Raw genomic sequence first — 24,507 nt, 5'->3', positions numbered from 1 at the left:
TGCTACTGAAAATTTTGCATCCACAGGCTTCGAAGTGTAATTTTTATTTATATTTTTTAAGACTTTGGATCTGTGAGCCAGCATGACAGCACTCCCAATAAAAAGTGGCTCTTGCCCTATAGATTTTCTTGATAACTTGTATTTCCTCAGTTCCAGCCTCTAGCAGTTATTGTATGTTGCTAAAAGACCCATTAGAGACCATTATCATTAATACTTATTATTAACAGAAACATGTGAACAGAAGATAATTAGTGGATTCTCTGTGGCAGTTCAACTTCATAACCATTCAAGCATTTACAAGAACACTGAATTTTATCGGTATCTATGTCTATTTATGAAGTCATTGTACACATTCCTATGGTGCAGATGGAGTATTTATATGCAAGCTATCCAAAATATTACGAAATACAAGGACATGTCCTGCATTTTTATCATATAATTTGGATACTAGATTAAGTGCTTGTTTATCCCCTTCTCCATCAAGGAATGAAAATTACACTGAAATTTATAGTGCAATGCATACAACGGGTGTACAATGGGAAAAAATCATTGAAAAATCAACAAATGCTTTCCATGGTTTGTAAACCCAGGCACACACATTAGCAAAGTAATTAAACATAAAATGACACAAGTAAGGTGTGTTTAAATATGTGTTGGGAAAGCTACCAACTTGTGTTTTTTTAATATTTCATCAAACAAGTTTCATGAAATAATGACATTCCACCTAAGCATTATCTACAGATAAACAAATACCAGAGATCTTCAGCTTTTCAACAGTTTCCTTTCAGTGTTGATGGCTGAGCACTAGATGAGCTGTGCAATGGTGCTGTCTGCTTTTCATCTCGTAAAACAATTTGTCAATTTCACTTTTCACAATTATATTCATCACTATCACTTCTGCTAATAAGATAAGGCAATAACAGCGATAATAGCAGGAATGGATAAATAAAAGGAAGAAAGAAATAAAGATCCAGAGGTGCACGGGGGTGAAAAAAAAGCTGAGCAAATTCAAAGCTAGAGACATCTACAAATGAACTCCCAGCTACAGCCATTTTAACTTGAGGTCTTTGTACCACTTTTAGATAGAATTATGTGCAATATGATGTTCTACTTGACAGCTTTCTTAATGAGCTCATAACCCAGTTTTTCTTCCCTAAAGCTGAAGACATACCTTAATTCACCATACTCTTTTTGCTCTAAGCAGCAGAAGCAGAGAGGGTACCTTCAGTGTTCCTCCTTGATCTATGGATAGCTAATAGAACTCATTCCAAAAAACACAAAGCATCTGTGATGTGACAATGTCAACCCAAGAAAGAATTCTTAAGCTTGTTTTAAATACAAAGATGAAATATTGTGTATCAAATGCCACAAAAAATGTAGGCCTTTCTGTGAAAATCATGTGTTCCTACATTCTCATCATCACAAACAAACTGAATTAACAAAATACTAAGCAGATTAGTTTACCACGACCAATCACACTGCCAAGGTATCCCAGAAACGTGTATGCTCATCGCTTGCCAGAATCATTTCTCCTTGTGAATCTGATGACGTACGCAACATCAAGGGATATAGGGGAGCCTGACAGAATAGAGGTCAATATTAATCACTTGGTCGCTTTTCACTGTGTTTCTTTGTGAATTCCTCAGCATTCTTCAAAAACTTTTTCCTGTCTTTGGTATATTCTTCTGCAAGGTCTGCTCGTAAAGGATGTTCAGGCTCAGGATCATTGATAAGTGCCACCAGTGAGTTTACAACTGAAATAAGTTTTGGGAAAAATTTGTAATTGTGACCAAGAGATACCCTCTGCCTTTTGAGAGATTGTTTATAAATGCCAGGCAAGTTTACAAAAATAAAGTGACACCAATATCTATAATATTTAGAATATTACTATTTATGCTAGCATGAAAATATTCTTTAAGCAAAACTTTTTTTCATGTTTTTTTTTTTCTTTCTAAAAAAAAAAAAAAAAAAACAACTCAGCACTCTGTCTCCACTGTTCAGATTAATATTTATCTACTAATTATTTCATCTGCGAAAATAAACTCACAAATTGGCACAAATGCCATTTGCCAATTGTGGCTAAACACTTACCTTGATCCGTTTTTGTGGCAGGCTTCCAATTTTCAGCACTAATAATAGGTAGGCAAACCTGTCCCTTTTCATCAACATTTGGATGGTAGATTTTGGTTTTAAACGTTACTTTTGGTGGCTTGAATGGATACTCTGCAGGAAAGTTGATATCTATACGGAATGCACCTTTATTGTACGGTGGGTTATCCTGAGAAAAAGGGGGAAAATTCATACCTTTAATGCAAGAAACATAATAATCATAAGCAAAAAAAGGAGACATTAACAGAGGGAAGGGTATGGGAGGTGCTGTAACCTGGTGGTTAATGTGCTCAACTGTGGAGCAGAAAGTTGCTGGTTTGTGGATTGATTGGGCAATGGCTTAGGGTATGCCTCATTAATCAGTAAAGGAAGGAAAAGAAATCTTGGGCTTCTCCTACCACATGCTATGTGATTGTATGAACAACTTACAATCACTGTCCCTAGACAATAGGACTCTTTACTTCCTTTTAAATCTTTATACTGATAAGGTGTCTCTTGAAAAAAAAAAAGAAAAACAATTTTACTTCTAAGAAACAATATATTCTGTCAAAAATTAAAAGAAGGTATAATAAAATTCAATTTTAAAAAAGTCTAATTTATTTAAACCTTTTAAATGTTATCTGAACAATAATAGTGAGTACATTTGTACAGCACATTTCTCCAGCATCTGCTCGACTCAAGGCACTTTACAATCCATTTAAGAAAAGGCTATCATGAAGATATTTGTGGTTTATGTTACCACTTAAGTATTGTTAATCTGCGGAACCACAAAGCTATGCAAAAGTCATTGCCCAAAAGAATATACTGATATCCTTTGACTGTGAAAAAAATGATATCAGATAGATTGGATATCAATCCTTCGTTGCTTTTTCTCTCCACAAGATAAGATTCTACTTTTCTTATTTATGTCTTATGTTCTACAGTCTTGCATGTTTTTGTGTACAAAATATAGAGAGATAACTTTCTGTTTTTGTAAGCACATAGAGCCTCATTTAAAATATGCAGAAATGCGGTATATAAATTCTCTATTGTTAATGATGTTCTTAATATAAAAAATTAACTTTGATTAGTTTTGTGATGTAAATATAGAGCCCTCATTAATTTAATGTTTTATAAGGCTATACTATTTAAATACTTTACTCGTAACATTATAGCTTCAGCATACACTGAACATAAATACACCCACAAGCATTTCCAGTTAAATTTCATTGAGACACTAAATATTTTCCAGTGTGCTCATTTATTTCTGGATTATTCATTCTTGGAAATTTTTCATTCTTGATGGCTATTTTTAAGGAAAAATATATATAGTACACACTAATATTAGGCGGTCTTGGACACATAAGAATTATATCAGCTTATGACAATGAGGGTATGATTCCCCCATAAAAATAGTAAATATCTAACACTTTGTCCCAAAATTTTAAAAAAAGGTCTTTTTTAGATTCCTAAATTTTGTCTTTCAACTGTCAATGTATTTTATTTCAAATCTGAAGCCTCCTGATTTTGCGAGGAAAAAACGCACATATATTATCTGAATGGCACTATGTCTGCAGCCATTTTAAAGAATTAGTAGGTCTATGTAAATTTGTGACTTGATGCAAAATTTTTTAAAACTATATATTGACACAATTTATGCTCTCTTGCAGGACAGAGTATTGACAGTTTATGCTCACTTGCAGGACAGAGTTAGGACCTTATCTGTATATGTGGCAACAATAGTGATGATAGAATCCATTAGTTAATTAAAGTAAATATGAATGGGCAATACTCACCTATTTCACTAGAATATTCAAGCCCAACAATGCTACGGCCATGAGAATGTGGTGATCAATGCAAGATTATAACTTCATGATGTCACTAACATGCATAGCCTCACCCCCTAAACTCCTGAAAGGGGTTTGTGGATGGACTGTCCTTTCTATAATACCTTTGTGCCTCAACTTTAAATCTTCTGTTAGATAAATTTATAAATTTATTCATGAGAAGAGTTCCCTTGTCAACATAGTCCCCTACCCACCCATCAGCAACCACATTCTGAAACCATTTGCGTAATACTACATTTATAAAAAAGCTAGAACGACTATTTTGACTTACAGGTACCAAAAGACCACTCCAACTAAGAATATTTGTTTCGTCCACAACGATATCCCGAAAGGATTTTAAAGATAACTTCTTCAGTTCCTCCAGTTCCTGCAATCACAAATGGATGGTCACACTTACGTTAATACTGCATTAAAAACATAAATAGATTATTTCTAATTGCATCCAATTATGAAGTGAACTTATTATATGCGGTGATGACATAAATTTACTCTTATAAGTTGGCAAAAAAAAATAACGAACCATTTTTTTCACACTGCCATTGCCTAATATTTTGAGAAAGTGAGGATCTCTGAAGTGAACGTTATTAACGTATCTAAATTTAACAGTTCAGGGCTGATGAAAATGAGTCTTTCCTTTAATCCCTTTTATCTATTTTTTCCCCTTTACACGAAAAAAAAAATTCGAACACGCGTATACTACAACGCGTTGCGAAGATTGTTCTCGATCTCCGGAGATTACCGGCTTTTTATTCCATTTATAATAGTAAAGGTGAAACACAACTCAGACAACCAAAATTTTTTTAATTTAAATAAAATATTGATTTATATAATTATAAGGTTATTGTACTTCATTTTCTTTTCATTAAATTCTATAAACGGTAAACTTGTTGGTTGGGACTCACCCTATTTAATCGCTTAGTTGCTGCCATTTTCGTACACTAGCAAACAATGCGCCCCCGTAGCAGCTGGTCAAGGGACGTAACCAATAGATGACTAGAAACATCCTGTTCGCTTGCAGTAGTTCTTCGAGTTATCAGATACTTTTCATTCACAGTAAGGGCTTAAAACGTATATTTGTCTTATTTTGTAATTAGTCGATTGCTTGGGGAAAAAAATATAAGAAATTAGGCACTAACAAAGCACAGTCTTCAGAACGAGAGAGTTATTTCCCTTAAGGTATGCTGCCCATCATTTTGGTAAAACAGGAAGTTTCATCACCTACGTGGTTTCATAGGCATAGGAGTGGTGTAATTCTGGTCGATTCGGTACTTCGCTTATATATTCCAGTCCAAACATTAATCTTCTTATTTTTGCGATTGGGAGTCATACAACATTGAAGTTTCCTCTCAGACATTTCGGGTTATTTGAATTTAATCCCACCAAACTCAAAGCCTTTTACTTTCACTTTAAACTAGAAATACTAATAATTTCTCTCTATGTATAGAATACGGTAGAGTTTGATTCAAACGCGTAAATTTAATAAAAAGATGTTATTATTTGCTCATTAGCCTGATGTTCACGCTCAAAAACGCAGTTTAAAAGCTTGCATGTGTGTGTGTGGCTGGAAAACTCCCCCATGCCCACCCAGCTGGTGCTCGGGGGGGGGGCGGGGGGAATTCCCCAGGGAAGGTATTGGCAGCAGAAGCAGTCTAACCGTAGCATACTAGCCTGACAAAGCCCGGATGATCGTGCACAATGTACTCACTTGGAGCAAATGAAGGAGGAGGCAAGAGATACTGCTACTCATTTGAAAGTAAAACAGAAACAAAACATATTGTTTCACGGACAACAACCGTGTGACCTGTCTTTCGATTTCCTCTCAAATAATTTTGTACATATGAACATTCATTTTGAATCGCCCCCTAATAATAATTAAAAAATGCCTAATTTATTTAACACATTAATATACCTGCTCTTAACAATTGAGAAAAGAACAAGACATGGACAACATAAGAAGAACGGAAGGATAAACAATTCTGATAGGTAATAATTAACAGGCCAAAGAAGAATTGAGTAGCAAACAGTGAGAGTTTAGTGACTATGCAGAGGAAGACAGGAACTAATATCAAAAGTAATAGAAAGGATTTGAAGGTTAACTGGCATATGGATTGTTGTTAGGAGTAACACATGAAAGAGATCCATTTTTAGTGCACATATAAAGGATTCAATGGGTTACACTGTTTTGCTGCAAAGTAACTAAAAATCCTGTGACCATATGTTGTTCTGATGACAGGGATAGCATATCAAATCAAATTTTGTTTGTCTGAGAACGTCCAAGACAGATATTGTCCTTTTGCTCCCAATCACAAACCACACAACAAGTATATATATATACACAACATAACGGGCAGACATACCCCCTACAAGACATTCAGTATACACGAACACCTACATCTCCCACATACTTGTAAACCTCCCAAGAATACCAGGTAATATTGTAGAACTACGAGACCTTGTGCCTTTTATTTAGGATGGTGATGGCTGCTGGCACGAGAGACCTTTGGTAGGCAGTTTTTGAAGTGAAATATGGGATGGAAAGGTGTTTGGTCTGAAATGATTATATACCATCTTTCTGACTGCATGAAAGTACAAGTTAGAAAATGGCACCTGTGATGTACCTATAATTTGTTTGGCCTGGTGGATGAATCTGGACAGCCTTGCCTTGTCTTTGACAAGGTGACCATACAGGCAGCAATGTTAAATATGAGAATGCTCTTAACAAGAGACCTGTAAACAGTCTCCAGCACATCAGAGCCGACGTTGAAGCCGTGGAGTTTCCTCAAAGGTACAGTCTTTGATGGGCTTTTTTGTACACTTGCTTTGCCTGATCACTAAAGGAGAGCCTTTCATCGCTGTAGCAAGGTACTTAAAACCTAGCAGCCCTCTGTACCTGCTGTCCTTTGATTTGAATTGGTGGGGAGAGATGGGTACTGCCATCTCTTCTATCATGTGCCAAACGCCATCTCCGTTTTTTTTCAATATTCAGCTCCAGAAAGCTGTGCTAAAATCAGTCCTCCGGTTCTCTTATGCAGGCCAGAACTGCTCATCTTTGAGGGCCATGTCATCTGCATACTTTACAAGTTTGAGAATAGCATATGGTCATTAGGGGATCTAAGTTCAGAAAAATAGGGCAAGATCCTTCAAAGAAATCGAAACACAGCACAGACAGCTTGTACTGAATAGGAAAACGGATAGCCAGTGCAGAAGACAAAGGAGAAGACTAAAATGTTCACATTTCTTAGCTCGAATCACCAGATGTGTAGCAGAGCTCTGTACTTTTTGGAGTTCATGAAGAAGGCATGCATGGCAGTCCCAAGCCCGAATGAAGGAGGAGAGCTGGGAGTGGGGCTAGCAACCCCACCCGATAAAACAAGCCCTGCTACAGAAACCACAAATACAACACAACCACGAGAGACTGGACGTGAAGATCCTACTTCTGAAGGGCCTATTACACATCTTGGCGAAAGCCTTTGGAAAGGCAGAGGCAGCTGGCATGACATGGTCCCAACTGGAAAGGGACGCCCAGAACTGTGGTGCAGACCACAGCTGCGGCCCTATGCTCCAATGAGGGTGAAAAGGAATACAAGAATGTCTGTAGATGCATAAACACTATAGAAACCTGTTGTAATAGTGTACATCAATTTGTATGTTAAACAGATGCCACATTCACATATAAACGCCCTTACCAGTATGCAAACCTTCCTCCTTTATACTCACACTTCTTATAATCATGCAAATAAAATAGTAATAATTATCTAAACATGCATCAAAGATGATAAAACAAATTTCTGAAGTACTTTATTGTGATCAGATAAGTGCTTGTGCCCAAACTTTCTGCATCACCAAGGTAGGCGATCAATATCGGTGTTCCCTCCACAGAGAATAACTCCAACTTTTCTCAGTGATGAATCCATGGACCTCATTTTTTCTGAAAGTGCTGCAGCTGCGCTGGCCCCTGCCGCTGCTTCAATTACCAGCTAGAATGAAATAAATTCGCTAAAATAATCTTGCTTAAAAAAAAAACCTGGTGAAATAATGCACATAGATCTAACTAGCCACTTCTTGTACTTTTAGTACAGTGGAGTGGAGGATTTGCTGTTGTGTATGTTTCATTTTGAATTGCAGTACTGGTAAAACAGGCAAGCCCTGCTTTTTCAATTTATTTAATACTTTTTGAGAATGAAAAAATATAAAGAAACTAAAACAAACTGTCATAATATTTGAACATAACTATAATAGTACTGTACATTTCAGGTTATAATTTTACCTTCATTCTCTGGAAAACAAATCTCATCCCTTGAATTATTTCGTCATCACTCTGAAATGACAAAAAATTAAGGGAAATAATCTGATGGTAAGTTCAGCTTTTAGTTTGTCCTACATATTTTGATAACCTTGTAGATGGTGCACTCAACTTCAGAAAAGAAGGTTGCTAGTATTTTTGGCTAACAGCAGTGAACAACCTATTCATCAGAGAAAGTTAAAAGGGAAATGCAAGAAGAAGGTTAGACTCTTGAATAGACATTACAGTGAACCACTTACAGTTTACTGCCCATATCATCACTAAACTACAAATCTTAAATTTTTTCATGCTAGCATTACATTTCAACAAAAAGGTTCTGAATAAGAAGTATACACATTTATCATTTCTTTATCTAGAAAACAGTTCAAACTACTCATTCTGTTAACTTTTTCTGCTGATCATTTAATGATGAAAATATTGCTAATAAAAATCTTCCTTAAACTAGGAAGAGTTGAATAAAAATCAAAATCGATGGCATTAAAATTTAAGGTTTATTAGAACAATAAGAAGAAAATGATAATACGTCAAAGTAACTATATTTTAACAATATTTTTAAAGCACTCATTGGTATTTTTCTTAAGCTTTTATTCTCTGCCAAGGACCTTTATGACATCCCTAAAACATTCCTTGGATTATACGAACAATGAATAAATAAAATTATTTCTCTCTGAATTCATCCTACATGCTACTAAACGTACTGGAGCCTACAATTCTAGAAGGTGCTATAGCAGTAAGATTACATCATAGGTGATAGCCAGAACTGACATGTTATTTGTTTGAATATGCTGACATACCAATATAAACATCTAAAAAAAAAACACTTGCCATTTCAAAAACCTCCTTTTCTGCTAGTTGAAGTAAAATGGGAAATGTCACATGGCCAACTGACTGAAGCTGAATGCCATCAGCTATTGTGTTCAGATATTGGGATGGTTCAGGCCAAAGTCGTTCACCTGGTAAATAGTAAAAATACAAAAATGCAACGATATATTATTAAAGACTGGTCTTGATTTTTATTTTTGTGTTTCTGTGCTAATTATAAGCTGAATGCATAAACAAGATATATACCTAGCTGCCGTAGCACTTGCTTGAATCAGGTGGATTTTCATAATTTTATAAAAATACCACTTAAATGATTAAGGAAGAATGTTAATGTCTTGGTCTCTAATTTTTTTACTTTTTGGGTTCCTGTTTTAAAGTTTTATTTGTTGCAGAACTCAAAACATACTGGATGCATACCCAGATCTAGTGGCAAGCCACTGCCCCCACCTTTACTACATGCAGCAACCATCCCAAAAATCACATGGATAGGAAACACCTTGAGCTTTCAGACTATGGTAGCTTTATTTTGCTAAAGGATTGAATGATTTAAGTTATTTCAAATGCATGAGAGCTTTTTTTCACAAGCCCATGTGAGAAAAGTTGCTACCACTATGCTGGCACACTACAAAAATGAAAGGTAATTAAATACCTGATCTTAGACAGTCTTCTAGCATCTTCCCTTTTGGTGAAACAGCAAACACTACAAAAAAAGTTAATTTCACAATACAGAAACAATGGCCATGAAATTGTGTATGTAAAAACATACTAAATATGCACAGATAAGAACACGCACCTATGTATCACATATTTTAAAAAATCTTTGTAATTAATAGTCATGGATACAAACATTTAAAAACAGTGAAGTCTGGTCTAACTAATGTGACAACTAATGCTTCTGAGCTATTTAAGGATTGTTCAATACATATGTTTGACAAATTTTCCAAGCATAATATAAAAATACATGACCGATGTTTTCTATCCATTATACCAAAATCATCTTTACACTTCACATTATCAAATTAGAAATTAAACAACCATTGTGAACCTTTGATGCTGGGTCTAATAAACTTTGCTGCTATAGCGATTCCTGATATCAGTCCACCTCCACTCGTTGGAACTAGTATAGCATCAAGGTCATTCACCTCATCCAGCAGTTCTAAGGCTGCAGTTCCCTAAAAAGAAGCCAGTTTTGTCTCGAATATGTATACAACTTCCTTCTTATAAGACCATGTTAAAAACAAAACAAAATGCTTACTGACTACATCAACAGTAATCAAAAGTGATCCTTCTGACAACAAAATCATACAGAAAATAAATGTTTTATTTTTAGGCAAAATATAATGACAGCAGTAAATTTTTTACATTGTAAGTCACCTGATGAAGTCTATGTAGCCGTAAGTATGATTTCACAGACATCATTTTTACTTAGTTCAACTTTATCAGCGCTTACATATGTTATCTATAATGCTGTTGATCTAGCCACAAGCTACTTGAAACCATTTCAGTAAGCCTATCAGGAAAAACCATTTGACTGAGTGGTGAATGACTTGCTACCTGCTAATGACATGGATTGTATTTCCTTACTATCAATGCTAGGTCTGTGTTTGATACACTCGATAACGATATACTTCTCCAGTGCCTTCATGTTATTTTTGATCTCTGAAATTGTTTGGAACTAATTTCAGTTTTACTTGAACACATCCAGTCTGCGTTCTGCAAGTACATCTTTTGCCTGCAACTTTGACTCAAGGCTCTGTTCTTGGGCCCATTTTATTCACTGTGTACATCTAATCACTAAGTCCCCCAAACTGCCAGCTCGGTCTGCAGTATCATATGTCTGCTGATGATACACAGTTGCTGGAAGCACATGTTAACAAGTGATATCTATATTCAAATATGATATAAAGTTAACATGATGATGTCAATGTTTAGAGCCTTGTATCTCCTAAACTACAAGGGTTGCTCATTCAAGATTTTGGAAATTATTATCTTGTAAGAACTAAAGAAGCTATTGGTCTTTCAAAAGAAAAAGGAAAAAACCCCTGAACTTTCATATGCACTCAAAAACAACTGATCGAAAGAGTTTAAGAAAATAAAAAGACATTGTAATAGCTCTGAAGACTGGAGCTACCTTCTGCTTTCAACTCTTTTATTGTCACAGATTACATATTCATCACTTCATGACCTGTTTCATTTTCTATGGTGTTTAGCTAAAAGGCACTGTATGTCCTATATATTTGAAAATTCACCAGCATCCTAAAAATGTTGGTGCAATAAAAGCTACAATACTTCCCTTGTTTTTGTCTTGATCAATGTCATCTAAACTGTTCAGCATAAATAGATATGCATAATCTGAATGCATATGTACTGTATGCATTATTTCCATAAGCCCTGCTACTTAATTAAAAGTTAATTATAAGGGCTTGATTTACCTGCCCAGCTATCACATCAGGGTGGTCATAAGGTGGAATGAACTCCAGCTGTTTTTCTTGCCTTAGACGTTCACAAGTTTCAGACCTTAATAAAAGAAACACAGATATATTTGGCACACATTTAAAATCACAAGCATGCTGAGTCAAGTCTAACTGAAATTGTCAATGGGCTGTCAAAATTAAGTTTTCACTATAGTCTGATCTTATTGGAAGGCAGACATTTGTGCTTTTTATTAATCATTGACTAACTTTCACATTATGATGCTATGACAGTCCATGAAAACCCGTCAGCTCAAACAAACATGTGAAAGGAAAATAATAATGAAAAGAAGATTCAAACAGTGAAAAGAAAGAAAAGAAGACCAGAACATTAAATATGATGTAAGGTTGTAGCATTAGATGGATACTTTTCTAAAGAAATCAATGCATATAAACAAAATCTATGGTCCATCTTTGCTGTCAACTGCAGTTTACTGATGAGGTGAATGTCTACAAGCAGAGGATTTTTAAAATAGATCTGAATCTGGACTATCAAAACAGAAAGCCACAAAAGGTATAGATTTTACCTGGCAGCTGGATTAGGTTCGCACTCAATGAGGTGTGCTCCATAAGCCTGTATAGCAGCTTTTTTGTTTGCTGCTGCTGTCTTGGGTACAACTACAAAACTTGGCAAGCCAACACATCTTGATGCCCAGGCAACAGCTTGTCCATGATTGCCACTGCTGTGTGTCACCTAAAAGTGACATTACAAAATCAAAATGGAAAAGGAAATAAAAAGAGTCAAAGATAATTTACACAGCTGCTGATGTCACCAACACATATATGTGTACCAATTATTAACAATCCCTTAGTTTAAACCTGTTTCAATATTTGTTTTCGTAATGAGTGGAGCATATTTCTAATGGTTCTACAAGCTGTAGCACAATAAAACTATGAAAGCATAAATTTTGCTGCTAATTAAGCTTTGAAAACAATTAAAAGTAAAACATTTACAGCCTTGTTTACTGTTGTACAACTCAAGCCTTTAAAATGCATGAAACAAGAGAAGAAATAAAAATAAGTATTACTATGCCAGACAAAGATGGGTTTCTCTCCTTTGCAGCAAGAATCTGGAATGAATTTTAAGAAAACATTTTGTAAACACTGGTGTCAATACAAATATATCAGCATGATATATGCTGCACATCTGATGTTTAAGATCTTAAAAAGAATAATCCCTTACATATAATGAAGCTTTACAAAAGTTATTCTGGAAATAGCTCAAAGTCATTTACATCAGAATAACATAATATTCTTGGTTATTCATTATAAGAGTGAACTCAGTTTTTTAATTTGGAGTTCCTCCGTTGTCTTACAGCATTTAATGCACCCCTGGCCTTGAATGAGCCAGTCTTCTGCAAACTATCAGCTTTGAAAAACAGTTGTTTTCCAGACAATTCATCAGCAGTAGAAGATGTGAATACTGGCGTTTTGTGCAAGTATTTTGAAATCCGCTGTTTTGCTGCTATAATATCAGCAAATGTTGCTGGTAGATCGGCCATGATGACTACTCCAATTAATTTTTAGGTTAAGATACAAAGTTCAAAACATTTTAAACGCAATCTAGCTAGAGAAAGACCATGGTTTATAATGTGGGTTTTTTCCAGACTCAAAACACTTACTGAATGTAATCTTCACATTTTAAGCTTCTTCTGTTCTAACGGTAGTAGCAGTAGTAAAAAAAATATTTAAAATAAAATATTAAAGTCGTACGAAGCACTAGCTGGCACGTAAACAGTTCAAAGTTACTTCCCTTACCGGAACAAACCTGAGACGCGTTGCTAGGCATTTCGACCCAACAAACCTTGCACAGCGAAGCTAGCCCCTGCCCGAAACCTTTGCTCCTCATCAAACTCCCGCATTCTATCCCTCCCTCCCACGAAGACAGCCACATAGGGACAACGGACGTTCTCCCTCTGTGCTGCTATAAGCAGTGGAGCTCTCTTCCATATCCCTCCTAGGCTATATATATATTCAAACCCTCTCTGAAAACATCTTTTCACAAAGTACTGTCCATGAATTATACTATTCTAAACTTTCTGGCAGTACTTTCTGCTATGCTAACCATCATGTAACGACTCCTGACTTACGTTCTACTCTTGTAACTCATCTTTATGTTGTTCAGTTTTCCTGTACTCACTGTCAACTGCTATCTTTCGACCATTTAATTATTGCAATTAAATTTGCGCAGAGAGTATAATCTTGGTCATGATGCTGAGCTTTATAGCTTCCCATTATTATTATACTTTAAAAGTATTTTTTATCATTATAAGGATTTTTTTGTTCAACGTTATTTTCAGGTATTGAGATAGAAATGATCGATTACATTAAATCATATTTTTCAAATGCACTTATATACCTTTCTGATACTGAATTTCGATCCTTTGCTGCACTTTTCATGCTTTCCTATGAAAGTTTTGGTTCTAGTTATTATCTGATGCTTATACATGTACCAACTTCTTATCACCTAAAAATTTGCCTCTTCCCATTCTGTTTTCCAACTTCGAAAAATAATATGTTTGCTCCCAATCGTCGACGGCCATCTTGAAGTCTTGTCTTCCGGCTACGGGACGTTGCTCGATAGCTCCGCTAACCGCACGACTGTAGCTCTGCTGGTTTAGCGTCTGGTAGCAACATGGAGGATGGAGCATTGCTATAGCAAACTGTTTCTTGATATGTAAATATGTATATTTAACTTAGAAAAGCGGACCACCCATTGAAAATACTGCTCGTTTCTGCGACACAATCTAACATCTCTCTCAGATTCAGTGAAGTTAATCGAATAGCGCCATACTTTAATTCTTTTTTCATCGTTGTATTTCAGATTAGAAGCATAACCTTTCTAACTGAATATTAAAGGGATACAGTAAACTTTTGAACTGTATGGAAACTTTTTTATTTTATTTTACTTAAGTCATTGTAATTTAATTCCCGATAAATCAACGGTACTATAATCTTATATTAGCCTCATCAACAGCAGTTGGAATTATACTTTATTTAGTGTTTTTACTCTCTTCTTTTTTATGCTACGAAATCCTTTGTTAATTATTAAGTGAAACAAAACTGATTTTGAAATGAACTAATTTAATTAAAAATTTTGTTGCATATTATTTGAAAAGTAATTTTTCTGACAGTATAAATTTGTTATCAAAACCCAATAGCCACAGTTATTACAGATGCAATCCATTTGTATTGCATTGCAAATGTGTTATAAATAATTTTTTTAAATGTCAGAATATCATAACATGGAACATGGTTTTTAAATCTTTTTTTGGTGTTGTGTTTTTCCCCAAAGAATACCCTGTTAGTTTGTTTAGATTACTTTCAGATGATGATATTTGCAGCTCTTTCTAGCTTAAAGAAAACCCATCTCTGAGATATGGCTGATCTTTTGGGCAATCGGCTGTGCATGGAAAACTTACAGAGTGATATCCAAGATGTACAGTGGATAATTAATGATGTCTCATCTCGTACTGGACCTATCAAGCTTTCGTCGTGGAAGTTTCCAGACAAGCTGTCATGGGAGCTAGATACAGAAGAACTACTTCAAACATATGGCTATGCTCCTGATGAAACAGAAGAAAATCAAGTAGCCCACATTGCACTATATGAGCTCTTGATTGACAGGTGAAACATCTGTACAAAAGCAAAGTAACATAATAAATAAGGGACATCAATTTAAAAAAAAAAAGAATTGATTCACTTGTGATAAAAGCTGTTTGTTGTATTTAATAGTTTTGAATGTGTGTCCTTTAACTTTTATAAAGTCTCATCATACACTTGTTAAATTATTTTGACTTTGCAGATTGGTTTCATTCATTCAAGGAACTGCAATCTATCTGAATCAGATTCAACATCTGGACAAGGCTTCTGACAATGCATCTGCACCTCCCACTTCTGTGGGTCTAGCTGTGCGACATTTCTGGGACCAGCTTGTCAATGCACAGACTGTGATTCTGCAACTTTATTCTCAGGTGATAGTTTTAAGTTTAATTTAAAAGCTACCATGCCTTTAAAATGGGCAATGAACCATACAGGCTTCTGTATGATCTAATGATTGCAATATAGTAAGACCTGTTATGGTACAGTATTATATCATGATCTTCAGGCCTTCGGTCAGGACCACTCATTAATAGAAAATGGGAGTATGGATGTTTTGTGCTGAGCCAGCAGCTAAGGTAATAATAATAATAATAACTAATATCACCTTCAAGCTGCATCCCAGCCAACAGGTATGCAAAGAACTAATAGTTTCTGTATTTTGACTGGATAAATGAATCGAAATGATGACAATATTAACAGAATATTTACATATTTGCTTAATTTCATTTTTTTTATTGCTAGAACAAGTCCAATGCCACCAAGATTTCTGAACTGGAAAAAACAATAAAAAACTTGAGTTCACAACATGCTCATCTTTCATCTAAAAGTTCTTTTGCGACCCACTTCCTGGATCAGGAGTCACAATATTATAAAAGCTCAGATGTAAAGACTATATCTCATGATGAAATCAGCAAATCCTGTCAAACAGTGGAAACTGCTTTTGTTCCATGTGAATCTTGTGATCTGGTTCAGAAGAAGATGAGAGAATCTGGTGATTTGATTATTCAAGTATGCCAGAAACAGGGACTACCATCATGTCTCAGAAAATACAGGTAATTATAATGAATTATATATACAAAATTATAAAGAAGCTTCTACAGTTTCATAAGTCAAAAACTGAAAGTTTAACATATACCTGCATTCAATTGTATATCCATGCTGCAAGAATACAAATGTACATCCATTTCCTAATGCACAGTACTTTTTTATTTATATTGTTGATAATTATTAAATTAATTCTGGCTTATGAGCCAGACTATTACCCTTAATTATCTCTGCTGGCTATGCTTATTATGTTAACAGTTGATTTAATGCTGCTACAAAAAGGATTCCTTTTTTTATTGTTATAAAAATCTCCCTGTGTGTTAAGGCTGTGTTAGTATCTCAGTGGTAAAATAAATATGTTTAGTTGTGCTTCTTGTTGTGCACACAGTTTTGTTCTCATACAACTTTGTATGTAATAAAAATTATCAAAATCTATGAAAGATAATTTTGTTCCCAGATCTCAGTTGGCTGATGTAAAGTGGCTGAGCAGTAATGATGTATCTCGCTGGATGGCTGAAGAGAACAAGGATGTTCAGAGGCTGTGCAAACATATTGAGTGTGTATCAAACGTCATAGAACCCTTAAAAGCAGAGGTAACGGCATTTCAGCAGGAGACACAGAAGGCAGAAAAAGTGGCAAAGGAATGTGAGAGAGCATTGAATCTTGAAAAAGAAACACAAGAAGCTATTAAAAAACAATATGAGGCAAGTACTAGGCAGAGAATTTTCATGACTACGATATTTCTTCATACATGATAGTGATGTTTCTTTACAAATTCCTAGATATTTTGGATTAGTAAAGTAGCAGAAGAAATGTTTTATACATTTTCTGTGCTTTCATGGTTACAGCTTCATGGCTGGTAGTATTGAATGGGTACGGGTGTTATCTTTTCACATCTTATCATCAGTATAGTTACACAAAGTACTTGTCACCAGCGCAGTGAGGACTGAGTACCTCAGTTCAGATCTTTCCGCAGGCACGCTGTTTTTTTTTCTGCATGTGACAGCTATGTACAGAGCTGGCTGCTTTATCTGTCATATAGCCATAATTGGTGGCTTAGCAGAAAATACCAATTCAAACACTATAGTCTTTCTTGTGTTGAAACATTTTGAAGAGACAACACAAGTCTACACATGATACAAAAAGCCATTTAAAGTTTTGGCACCATATGTTAAATATTCTCATTGCCATTAAGGTCATTTGAAGGTGTTTTTAAATCTAAATCCATTTTACATGCATTTAGTAAAATGTGTTAAAATCAATGTTTTTTAAAATTGTCGTTTAAATTTTTATAGTAAAGGATTGTTTATGTTTTGGGAAAAACATCCAGATAAAACTGAAGAAGACACAGATCGAGCATGAATTCATTTTGGCAGATCTTGAGTGCCAGAAAAAGGAGCTGTTACTCAAACACACAAACTTGGAGAAAGTCCTAGAAGATCATAAGATAAAATCTTCTGAACTTCAGATCTCCTTGGAGCAAACTGGTGAATGAACATCGCTACTGGTTCAGTTAATTCATTACAGTTTACTCAAACAAATACAGTCTAAAAACTACTTGATTGCTAAGGAAGAAACTCCAAACTTTAATAAAATTGTAAAGAGTTAATTCAAGGACCAATCCTAATAGCAAATGTTTTTCAGACAGCAAAATATCAATATGGCCATAACTAAAATCTAAACTGCAACTAAGTTTGCAATTGATAATTGACGTTTTAACATTTTTTAACCTATTTTTTGTAACAAGAAAAAATATTGCTCTGCTTTTTTACTCCATTTCCTAAAGCAAAACTGGGAAGTTATGCTTCTGGAAGCTACCAGCTAACCACACCTATATGAAAAGTGTTGACATGCAATTCCTTACCTTGCTGAAAGCCACTGAATAGCATTCAAAGCTAAAGGTCATTATAAACATATGTCCAGGTCAATGATAAGTTAACTCAGACTCTTCTATATCACAGAGGCCAAATGTTTGGAATTGAAGAGAGATCTACAAAACAAGACAGAGGCAGTTGAAAGGCTGGAGAGTGTAGAGAATGAAGTGGAAAGCCTGAGACAAGAGTTATCTGAAGTTACATCAAAACTAGAAGTTGCAACCAAAACACTTACCAAAGAACAAGGCAAGAATAAAAGTGCTGCACAGCATAACCAGGTATTTAACCTGACATTCTTTCTTGGTCAGAAACTTCAGCTTTCCCTTAATGCAGTGGTGCCTAACCTTTTCTCACCCAAGGGCCGGACTGGATATGCCAGAATCATGGTGTTAAAAATGAAATTGAGTGGTGTCTGGTTAAAATGAGTGGGCTGGATGAAGCACCTTCGCGGGCCAGATGTGGCCTGTGGGCTGTAGGTTGGGTTTCCCTGCCTTAATGTATATCATTTTCTTTTAAATTTTATTCCTTTAAGAAGTTCGTTGTTTCTTTCCATGCCTTGTTTCATTGGCCATTTGCTACAGTTCACAAAACCTGTGCTTGTCGTTGGCTAAACATATGTTTTAGTAGTGCTATCTTTAAGTAGTATTTATATTAACTCTGCAATCAAAATTATTCAAGTTTCATAAGAGAGATGTTTCCCAGTAATGATTATTACATCTAAAACATGATTGTTTTAATCTAATCATTGTAATCAGTAATCAAGTTAATGTTGTTCCTACAGAATGAATTGTCATTTAGATGTCTTATGCTCAAGAAAAATTTTATTATGGTGCACCAATGGTGATCAAAACTATTCTGTTTTTGATTTGGGATTTTAAAGTAACATATGTTGCGTTATTTTACAGCAAGTAAAAACAAAACAAAATATGCTATCAGAACGCATTAGTGAACTGAATGAAGAGAATGAAAACCTCAGGGAGCAAGTAGGTGCTCTGGAGGAAGAAAGCCAACATCTGGAGGAGTCTCTGCAGGAAGCACGCAGGGAAGCACAGCAGATGCAAAAAGAAAAAGCAAACCAAGAGGTGAGGGAGGAATGTTGTCAATCACCATCAATGTCATCAAAGTATTTGTGGGATAAGGAGAACTGTCTCAGGCTACCACTTATAATGGCACCCATGACTGCTAAGAGGGACTAAACTTCCTTGGCTTGTCTACTGTTGCTATGTTTATTTCCATTTAGCACTGGACTGTAAATAGTTAATCATTCCATTCAATAACCAATCTGCTTGTACTTCTTTGTATCGGATGACATGACTGTGGAGCTCACCCTACCAATTCTAGCTGTCCGCTCCTGATTGGTCAGGGTTGACCAAAGAACAGGGAGCACACAAACTCAACCAACTCACCCTCTATCCCTCCCATTCTAGCCACTGATTTCGCCTCTTCAGTGTTTCGCCTAGCTTCGACTGAGTTAGCCGTGTTTTCAGCCTCTTTTCCTCAGTGATATGTCATGGAGTAGCCTCGTATTACCTGCAGTGTGATAAGTTGCATGCCAACTCACATGTTCACTGTCTTGCAATGTTTGTTGCTCCTGTTTCAAGAATAGATGGGCGCAGATGGTCAGGCACAAACCACAGCTCTGTACAGTCCATTTCTGTAGTTTTGGAGAAGGATAGGTAAGGCTAGACAGCCAGAAATGCTTGGTCTCTCACCAGTGAATATCAGAGGTTTGATAAAATTGCTAAAGCCACCTAAAGGACCAAGTGTGTTGGCGCATCCTTATTTTTTCTCCCACCTTCCCCTCTCTTGTGGGGTCTGGGGTCAGATGAGGATTTATCTGACCTTCTAGCCAGTCTGTCAGCTGTATGGCCTGTGTGTCATTTGCTGTTTTCTTGGAATTGTGGGTGGGTCCTCACCTCCCAGAACTCCCCAGTGAGCTCTGTTCCTGTGCTCCATTTAAGCATTCAAGCAAGTCTTTCTTGCCTTTAGGTAGCAGTTGCCTCAGCCACTCAAATTTCGAAGATTCATGCACTTTCCATAGCCTCTTCTGTCTGCAGTTTGGTCTGATGGTTTGATCTCCCTTCTCATGCACCAAGGTTAGTTTGCTTTTTTTGTTTGGTTTTTTTCTACACTTAGAATAGGCCTTCCACACTGGGTCCTCAGAAGGTTGCTTTGCACCCTCTTCCAAACAGGGAAACTTGTAATCCAACAAGGATTCAGTGTGTGCCTTATGCATCTATCCTAAAAGATGTGCTACTAACAGGAGGGGCAGATCCTGCAATAAGGCCAACATAACAGACAGTGCAGATGGTAGCAGTCATTAGGGATATTTTCCCATGTGCAGATTCTCTTGTACAGGACAGAGCACATATAACTACTTCCTAGGCTTTAAAATGGCCCTTAAAAAAATTATTAGGGCAATATACTGGCGGTCTGATTTAAAAATCACAAGGGACTGAGCAGCTCATTCTGCCTCTGTGAACAGTCAGGGTCATGTCAAGGGCTTAGTATGTCATCAGCAGTATGACTTGTGCAGCCTTCCCTGCCTCTATTGCTATATAGCTAAGCATAGAGTGGCCTTCCAGGCTGCAGTCCGGCTGGAACTGAGGTACCTCTTAAGTTTTTCTTGTTCTGCTTCAGTAACCTCTTATCTTTATTGATATTGCCACCCCCCACTTGTTATTATTCTTGATATAGTTATGTCATCTAGTACAGTATGAAGAAGATAAAACATTTCTGGTTGTAAAATTATTTTCTTCTGGTATTTACCAGATGGCATGATCGCTAGTTTCCTCCCACTTCCCTGCTGTGGATCTCTTCTCAGTTCCAGCAAAAAACTGGCAAGGGAGTGAACTCATTGGTTAGACAGGGTGGGATGGGGCGCATTGGTTACTTTGCACCTTCTTCCAAAAAAGTTGATCTTGAATTCTTGTTGAGTCCACATGCTCCCTGTTCATTTGTTAACATTGACCAGTCAGGAGTGCACAGTTGGAATGGATTAGCTAGTAGGGTTAACTCCACCTTAATTGTTATGTTAAGTACTCAAAAAAAGGAATTTTACTACCAAAAGTAACATTTTTGTCCTGCAGTCATTACATCTTAGAAATATTTTCTTACGCTGATAAGCAGGCTGAGACCTCAGAACAGTAGAGCAGAACATCACTTGACTGTTTACAGACTTTAAACAGAGGTTCATACAAACAGAAAGCTGACTGATCAGTGGAGAAGTGCAGTGTGGGGCTACTTTAACATGTGAGTGCACCTTGTGTTCAGGTCATCATCAAAAATCTGAATGCAGAAAAGGCTGAACTAGAGCGCTGTATTGAGGAGACAGAAGCACAGATAAAGGAGCTTGAGGTCCAAGTGGAGCAAGCCAAAGAGAGGGAAAGGATGCTGATCGAGTATCCAGACCTTAATGGCCCAGTCAATCCAGATTTGCATGGTAGGATTCCCAGTCTTTAGATTGTTCATCCAGGTTCCTAAGAAGAGTAAGAGTTAACTCTTTGGGATGCCAGTACAAATCATAGAGTTTCAGTATTTGAACAGTCAGTAAATTGATAAAAGTTACCTCTGGATGCTATGAATTGTCTCCTCTGTTTGCCAGTCGCAGGCTTCAGAGTGTGCAGTGCTCAGACAATAATTTAATGTGTTCAAGTCAGCCATGAGAAGGAAATAAGCAAAACTAAAAAAACTTTATACACAGAAAAGAGAAACATTTTCAGATAAAAGATGTGTCTGTGAATTACAAAAAATAAAAAGGAAGAAAATTATGGGTGTAACTTTACTCATTTACCTGCAGGCACAGGTGACATAGCAACTGACATGGAGAACCAGGTGAAAGCAAACATCATGCGTATCCAAGTACTGGAGGATCTAAATGAAAGACTCAGGCGATCCATTACAAAGGTGTTATCAGCTGGTCTTGGTACATCAGCTAGCAGCAATTCTGTTCCTAAGGTAATTCCCCTGTGCTGAAAAATTTGCTTTTCATAAACCATGGCTAGATTTTTTCCAGGTACTCTGGTTTTCTCAAGCTTAGGTGAGTGTTGTGCTTGGATGCATGTATGTGGATGGAAGGGGGAGAAGAACTTTGTAATGTGCATTTGAAGCCGGCTTATGTGTGGGTTTATACTAGAGTAAAATACCTTCAGCCCGTCTTAAGAATGTAGATAAAAATGCAATACTGCTGTCTTAAAACCCATGCATATCGCACCATAAATTTCAGTTTGTTCTGTTTGGCAGCCAGTTCCTCTATTGGAGCCTCATCACTTGCACAGTCTGAACCAGCAGAATGACACATCAGCACCAGTAGCACCTTTACAGGTACACTGTGCGAATTCACAAAATGTCATGCCACTTCAAATGCAGGCTTCCAGTGTTACCTCAGAATCATCACAAAAATCCACATCTTCAAAATTTTCAGAATACTTTGTGGTGGGGAAAATGGCTGCAGAGACCGGGAAGAATAAAAAGCCAGCACACAAGTCTTCTGCTCAAAGAAGCAGCAACGGTATGATAAGCACCAGTTTTGCTCCAGTAAACAGCACAAGTATAGGCACCTACAAGAAAATAAAAAAGTCTGTGGGACAGTCAAGACCTGATATCCCAAGTGGCAAAGGTAAGCTGCAAGATGTGAACCCAATTTAATATGTTGTTTTAAATGATAGTGGAGAACTTGCAGTGTGGTGGTGGCAGTGATGATAAAAAGAGGAGTATAGGATAAAATGAGGATTAAAAATAGTAAAATGAAGTAATCAGCAATAGTGACTTTGTTTTGTGCTTAATTAATTTGTGCTTTTGTCCTCAGGAAAAAGCTTACAAAGTGGTCACAGCTCACACGGAATTTATGTGCCTCATGAAGAGGACTATGCTTCTCTACAATGTTACATCTGTGACAACTGTGATAAGATGTACACTAATACAAGAGACCTGACCATTCACAAATTGTACTGTACTAGGTAGACGGCTAGTCCCTCAACATTCTTGGGATTAGGAGTGTACAGAGCATACAGCATCACATCTAGAGCCTTAGGGCAAGATCAGGTGAAAGCTGAAGCTAGTAACTGGAGAATCAATAAGGACTCTGTTCCAGAAAGACATCTCTTCTTATGGTGTTTGGAACTAGTTTACACCATGTCCTAGGACTGTTATAAGTCCACTCAGGACTCTGACATATAACTCTCATGCTGTCTGCAGTTGACAACAGCTTCTGTGGTTTCTTGAAGCTGTGATGTAGAAATGTAGTTTCATAAACTGTAATTTGAAGAATACAGATCTGCTGGATTAGGAACCTAAGTTATGTATAAAAATTTTAATATTCTGCAAATATTTAGTGATTCACAAAATTCCCTTTAGGACTGCACTTTGAGAATAGAGTAATAGAGAGATAACAGGGAACTTATTCCAACGAATTTAAATGACTCCATAAATCTACTTTGCAGAGCAAATTATGACATACTTTTATGACACAGGGGAAGAAAGGGAGAGGAACTGAGGAACTGACAGTCAAATGGACAGCACCCTTACCCCTCTCCCTCCCTCTTACCTATGTGAATGTGCTGTCGTCCTGTGTTATATTGAATACTCTGGCTAGTATGCTATAGAGTTCCATAGCCTAGTAATTGTAGGAACAGTGTAATTAAGCAGTTGACTATGCACAAGGCATGACATGCATGAGGCAGAGCAGAATCCTTTCTTTCTCTTGCCATCTTTTATCAAACGGACAATTGCAAAAACATCTGGTACAGTAAATGACATGAAAATAAGTATCCAGCAACATTTTCATATTTTCATGCTAGTAGTGTGATTATATATACATGTGTATATGTAAAACATGCATAAAAACTTTTTTTTCAGGAATAATTCATTAAAAAGCATTCTTTGCTACTGTTTGCTGTGGGGGTTTTTTCTTCATGTAGGGGTACATTGTTGTACATACATGTACACACTTGAATCTCTTGGAAAATTGCACAGGCAAACCCCACTATTAATGTTCTTTAATCAGGTCTACCGTTGCCATTGGTTAAAAGGAGATTTTCAAGATCACTTTAATTTGTTTGATTATAAATTCAACCCCATGTAGGCTATAATTTATGTGTTTAAAAACTGTACTTATTCACTGCACACTGAAGTGCTCTCAAGCAGATATATTAAGATTAACCCATTTACGCCTTACAGTCCATTATTGGAAAAAATTTTTTTTTCTTTAAATTCGATCTTGTTCCTTGAGTATCTGTAAGTCACATACATAAATTTCAATTACAAATTAAAAAATTTCAACCTCCAGCATAAATGGGTTAACACAACGTGTAATTGTTTATTTTGTAAGCAGTAATTTCAACCATTACAACATCGCTTTTTTCGGAGGTTCTGAAAAAAATTATTCAATATTAAGCTGAATATTCCTTAAATCACCAATCGGGCAGCAGATCTTAAGAGTAACGTTTAAATTTAAA

General features: G+C 36.3%; 3 protein-coding genes across 7 annotated transcripts; 1 reads left to right on the top strand and 2 right to left on the bottom strand.

Moving 5' to 3' along the window:
• Window positions 1-1,599: 1,599 nt before the first annotated feature.
• LOC112561501 (ubiquitin-conjugating enzyme E2 L3) lies at window positions 1,600-4,864 on the bottom strand. The gene is made up of 4 exons (XM_025234035.1): window positions 4,838-4,864; window positions 4,207-4,302; window positions 2,092-2,278; window positions 1,600-1,754 (listed from the first exon to the last, which is right to left on the bottom strand). The coding sequence occupies exons 1-4, from the start codon at window positions 4,862-4,864 to the stop codon at window positions 1,600-1,602; spliced, it is 465 nt and encodes a 154-aa protein (XP_025089820.1).
• Window positions 2,262-14,112, bottom strand: LOC112561897 (probable serine racemase). 2 transcript variants are annotated; one of them, XM_025234742.1, is made up of 11 exons: window positions 13,891-14,112; window positions 12,560-12,601; window positions 12,059-12,225; window positions 11,493-11,577; window positions 10,106-10,232; window positions 9,710-9,760; window positions 9,064-9,191; window positions 8,203-8,253; window positions 7,733-7,912; window positions 4,207-4,302; window positions 2,262-2,278 (listed from the first exon to the last, which is right to left on the bottom strand). In XM_025234742.1, exons 1-9 carry the CDS (start codon window positions 13,978-13,980, stop codon window positions 7,775-7,777), a joined length of 879 nt encoding a protein of 292 aa, XP_025090527.1. In that variant the 5' UTR covers window positions 13,981-14,112; the 3' UTR covers window positions 2,262-2,278; window positions 4,207-4,302; window positions 7,733-7,774. The 2 variants fall into 2 exon arrangements, with proteins under 2 accessions (XP_025090527.1, XP_025090526.1); XM_025234741.1 differs by lacking the exon at window positions 13,891-14,112 and adding an exon at window positions 12,848-13,089.
• LOC112561889 (coiled-coil domain-containing protein 157-like) lies at window positions 14,070-24,270 on the top strand. Of its 4 annotated transcripts, XM_025234728.1 has the most exons (13): window positions 14,099-14,208; window positions 14,356-14,412; window positions 14,876-15,158; window positions 15,337-15,505; window positions 15,876-16,186; window positions 16,636-16,882; window positions 17,509-17,665; window positions 18,140-18,330; window positions 18,958-19,134; window positions 21,326-21,494; window positions 21,852-22,009; window positions 22,295-22,670; window positions 22,860-24,270. In XM_025234728.1, the coding sequence occupies exons 3-13, from the start codon at window positions 14,911-14,913 to the stop codon at window positions 23,012-23,014; spliced, it is 2,358 nt and encodes a 785-aa protein (XP_025090513.1). In that variant the 5' UTR covers window positions 14,099-14,208; window positions 14,356-14,412; window positions 14,876-14,910; the 3' UTR covers window positions 23,015-24,270. The 4 variants fall into 4 exon arrangements, with proteins under 4 accessions (XP_025090512.1, XP_025090515.1, XP_025090514.1 ...); XM_025234727.1 differs by lacking the exon at window positions 14,356-14,412 and having other exon boundaries at window positions 14,070-14,208; window positions 22,860-24,269; XM_025234729.1 differs by lacking the exon at window positions 14,356-14,412 and having other exon boundaries at window positions 14,071-14,208; window positions 14,886-15,158.
• The last annotated feature ends 237 nt before the right edge of the window (window positions 24,271-24,507 follow it).

Source organism: Pomacea canaliculata, linkage group LG4 (genome assembly GCF_003073045.1).
Source record: "Pomacea canaliculata isolate SZHN2017 linkage group LG4, ASM307304v1, whole genome shotgun sequence".
NCBI lineage: Eukaryota > Metazoa > Mollusca > Gastropoda > Architaenioglossa > Ampullariidae > Pomacea > Pomacea canaliculata.
Note: the sequence above shows the minus strand (reverse complement) of the source record. Positions and strands in the feature narration are given on the sequence as shown.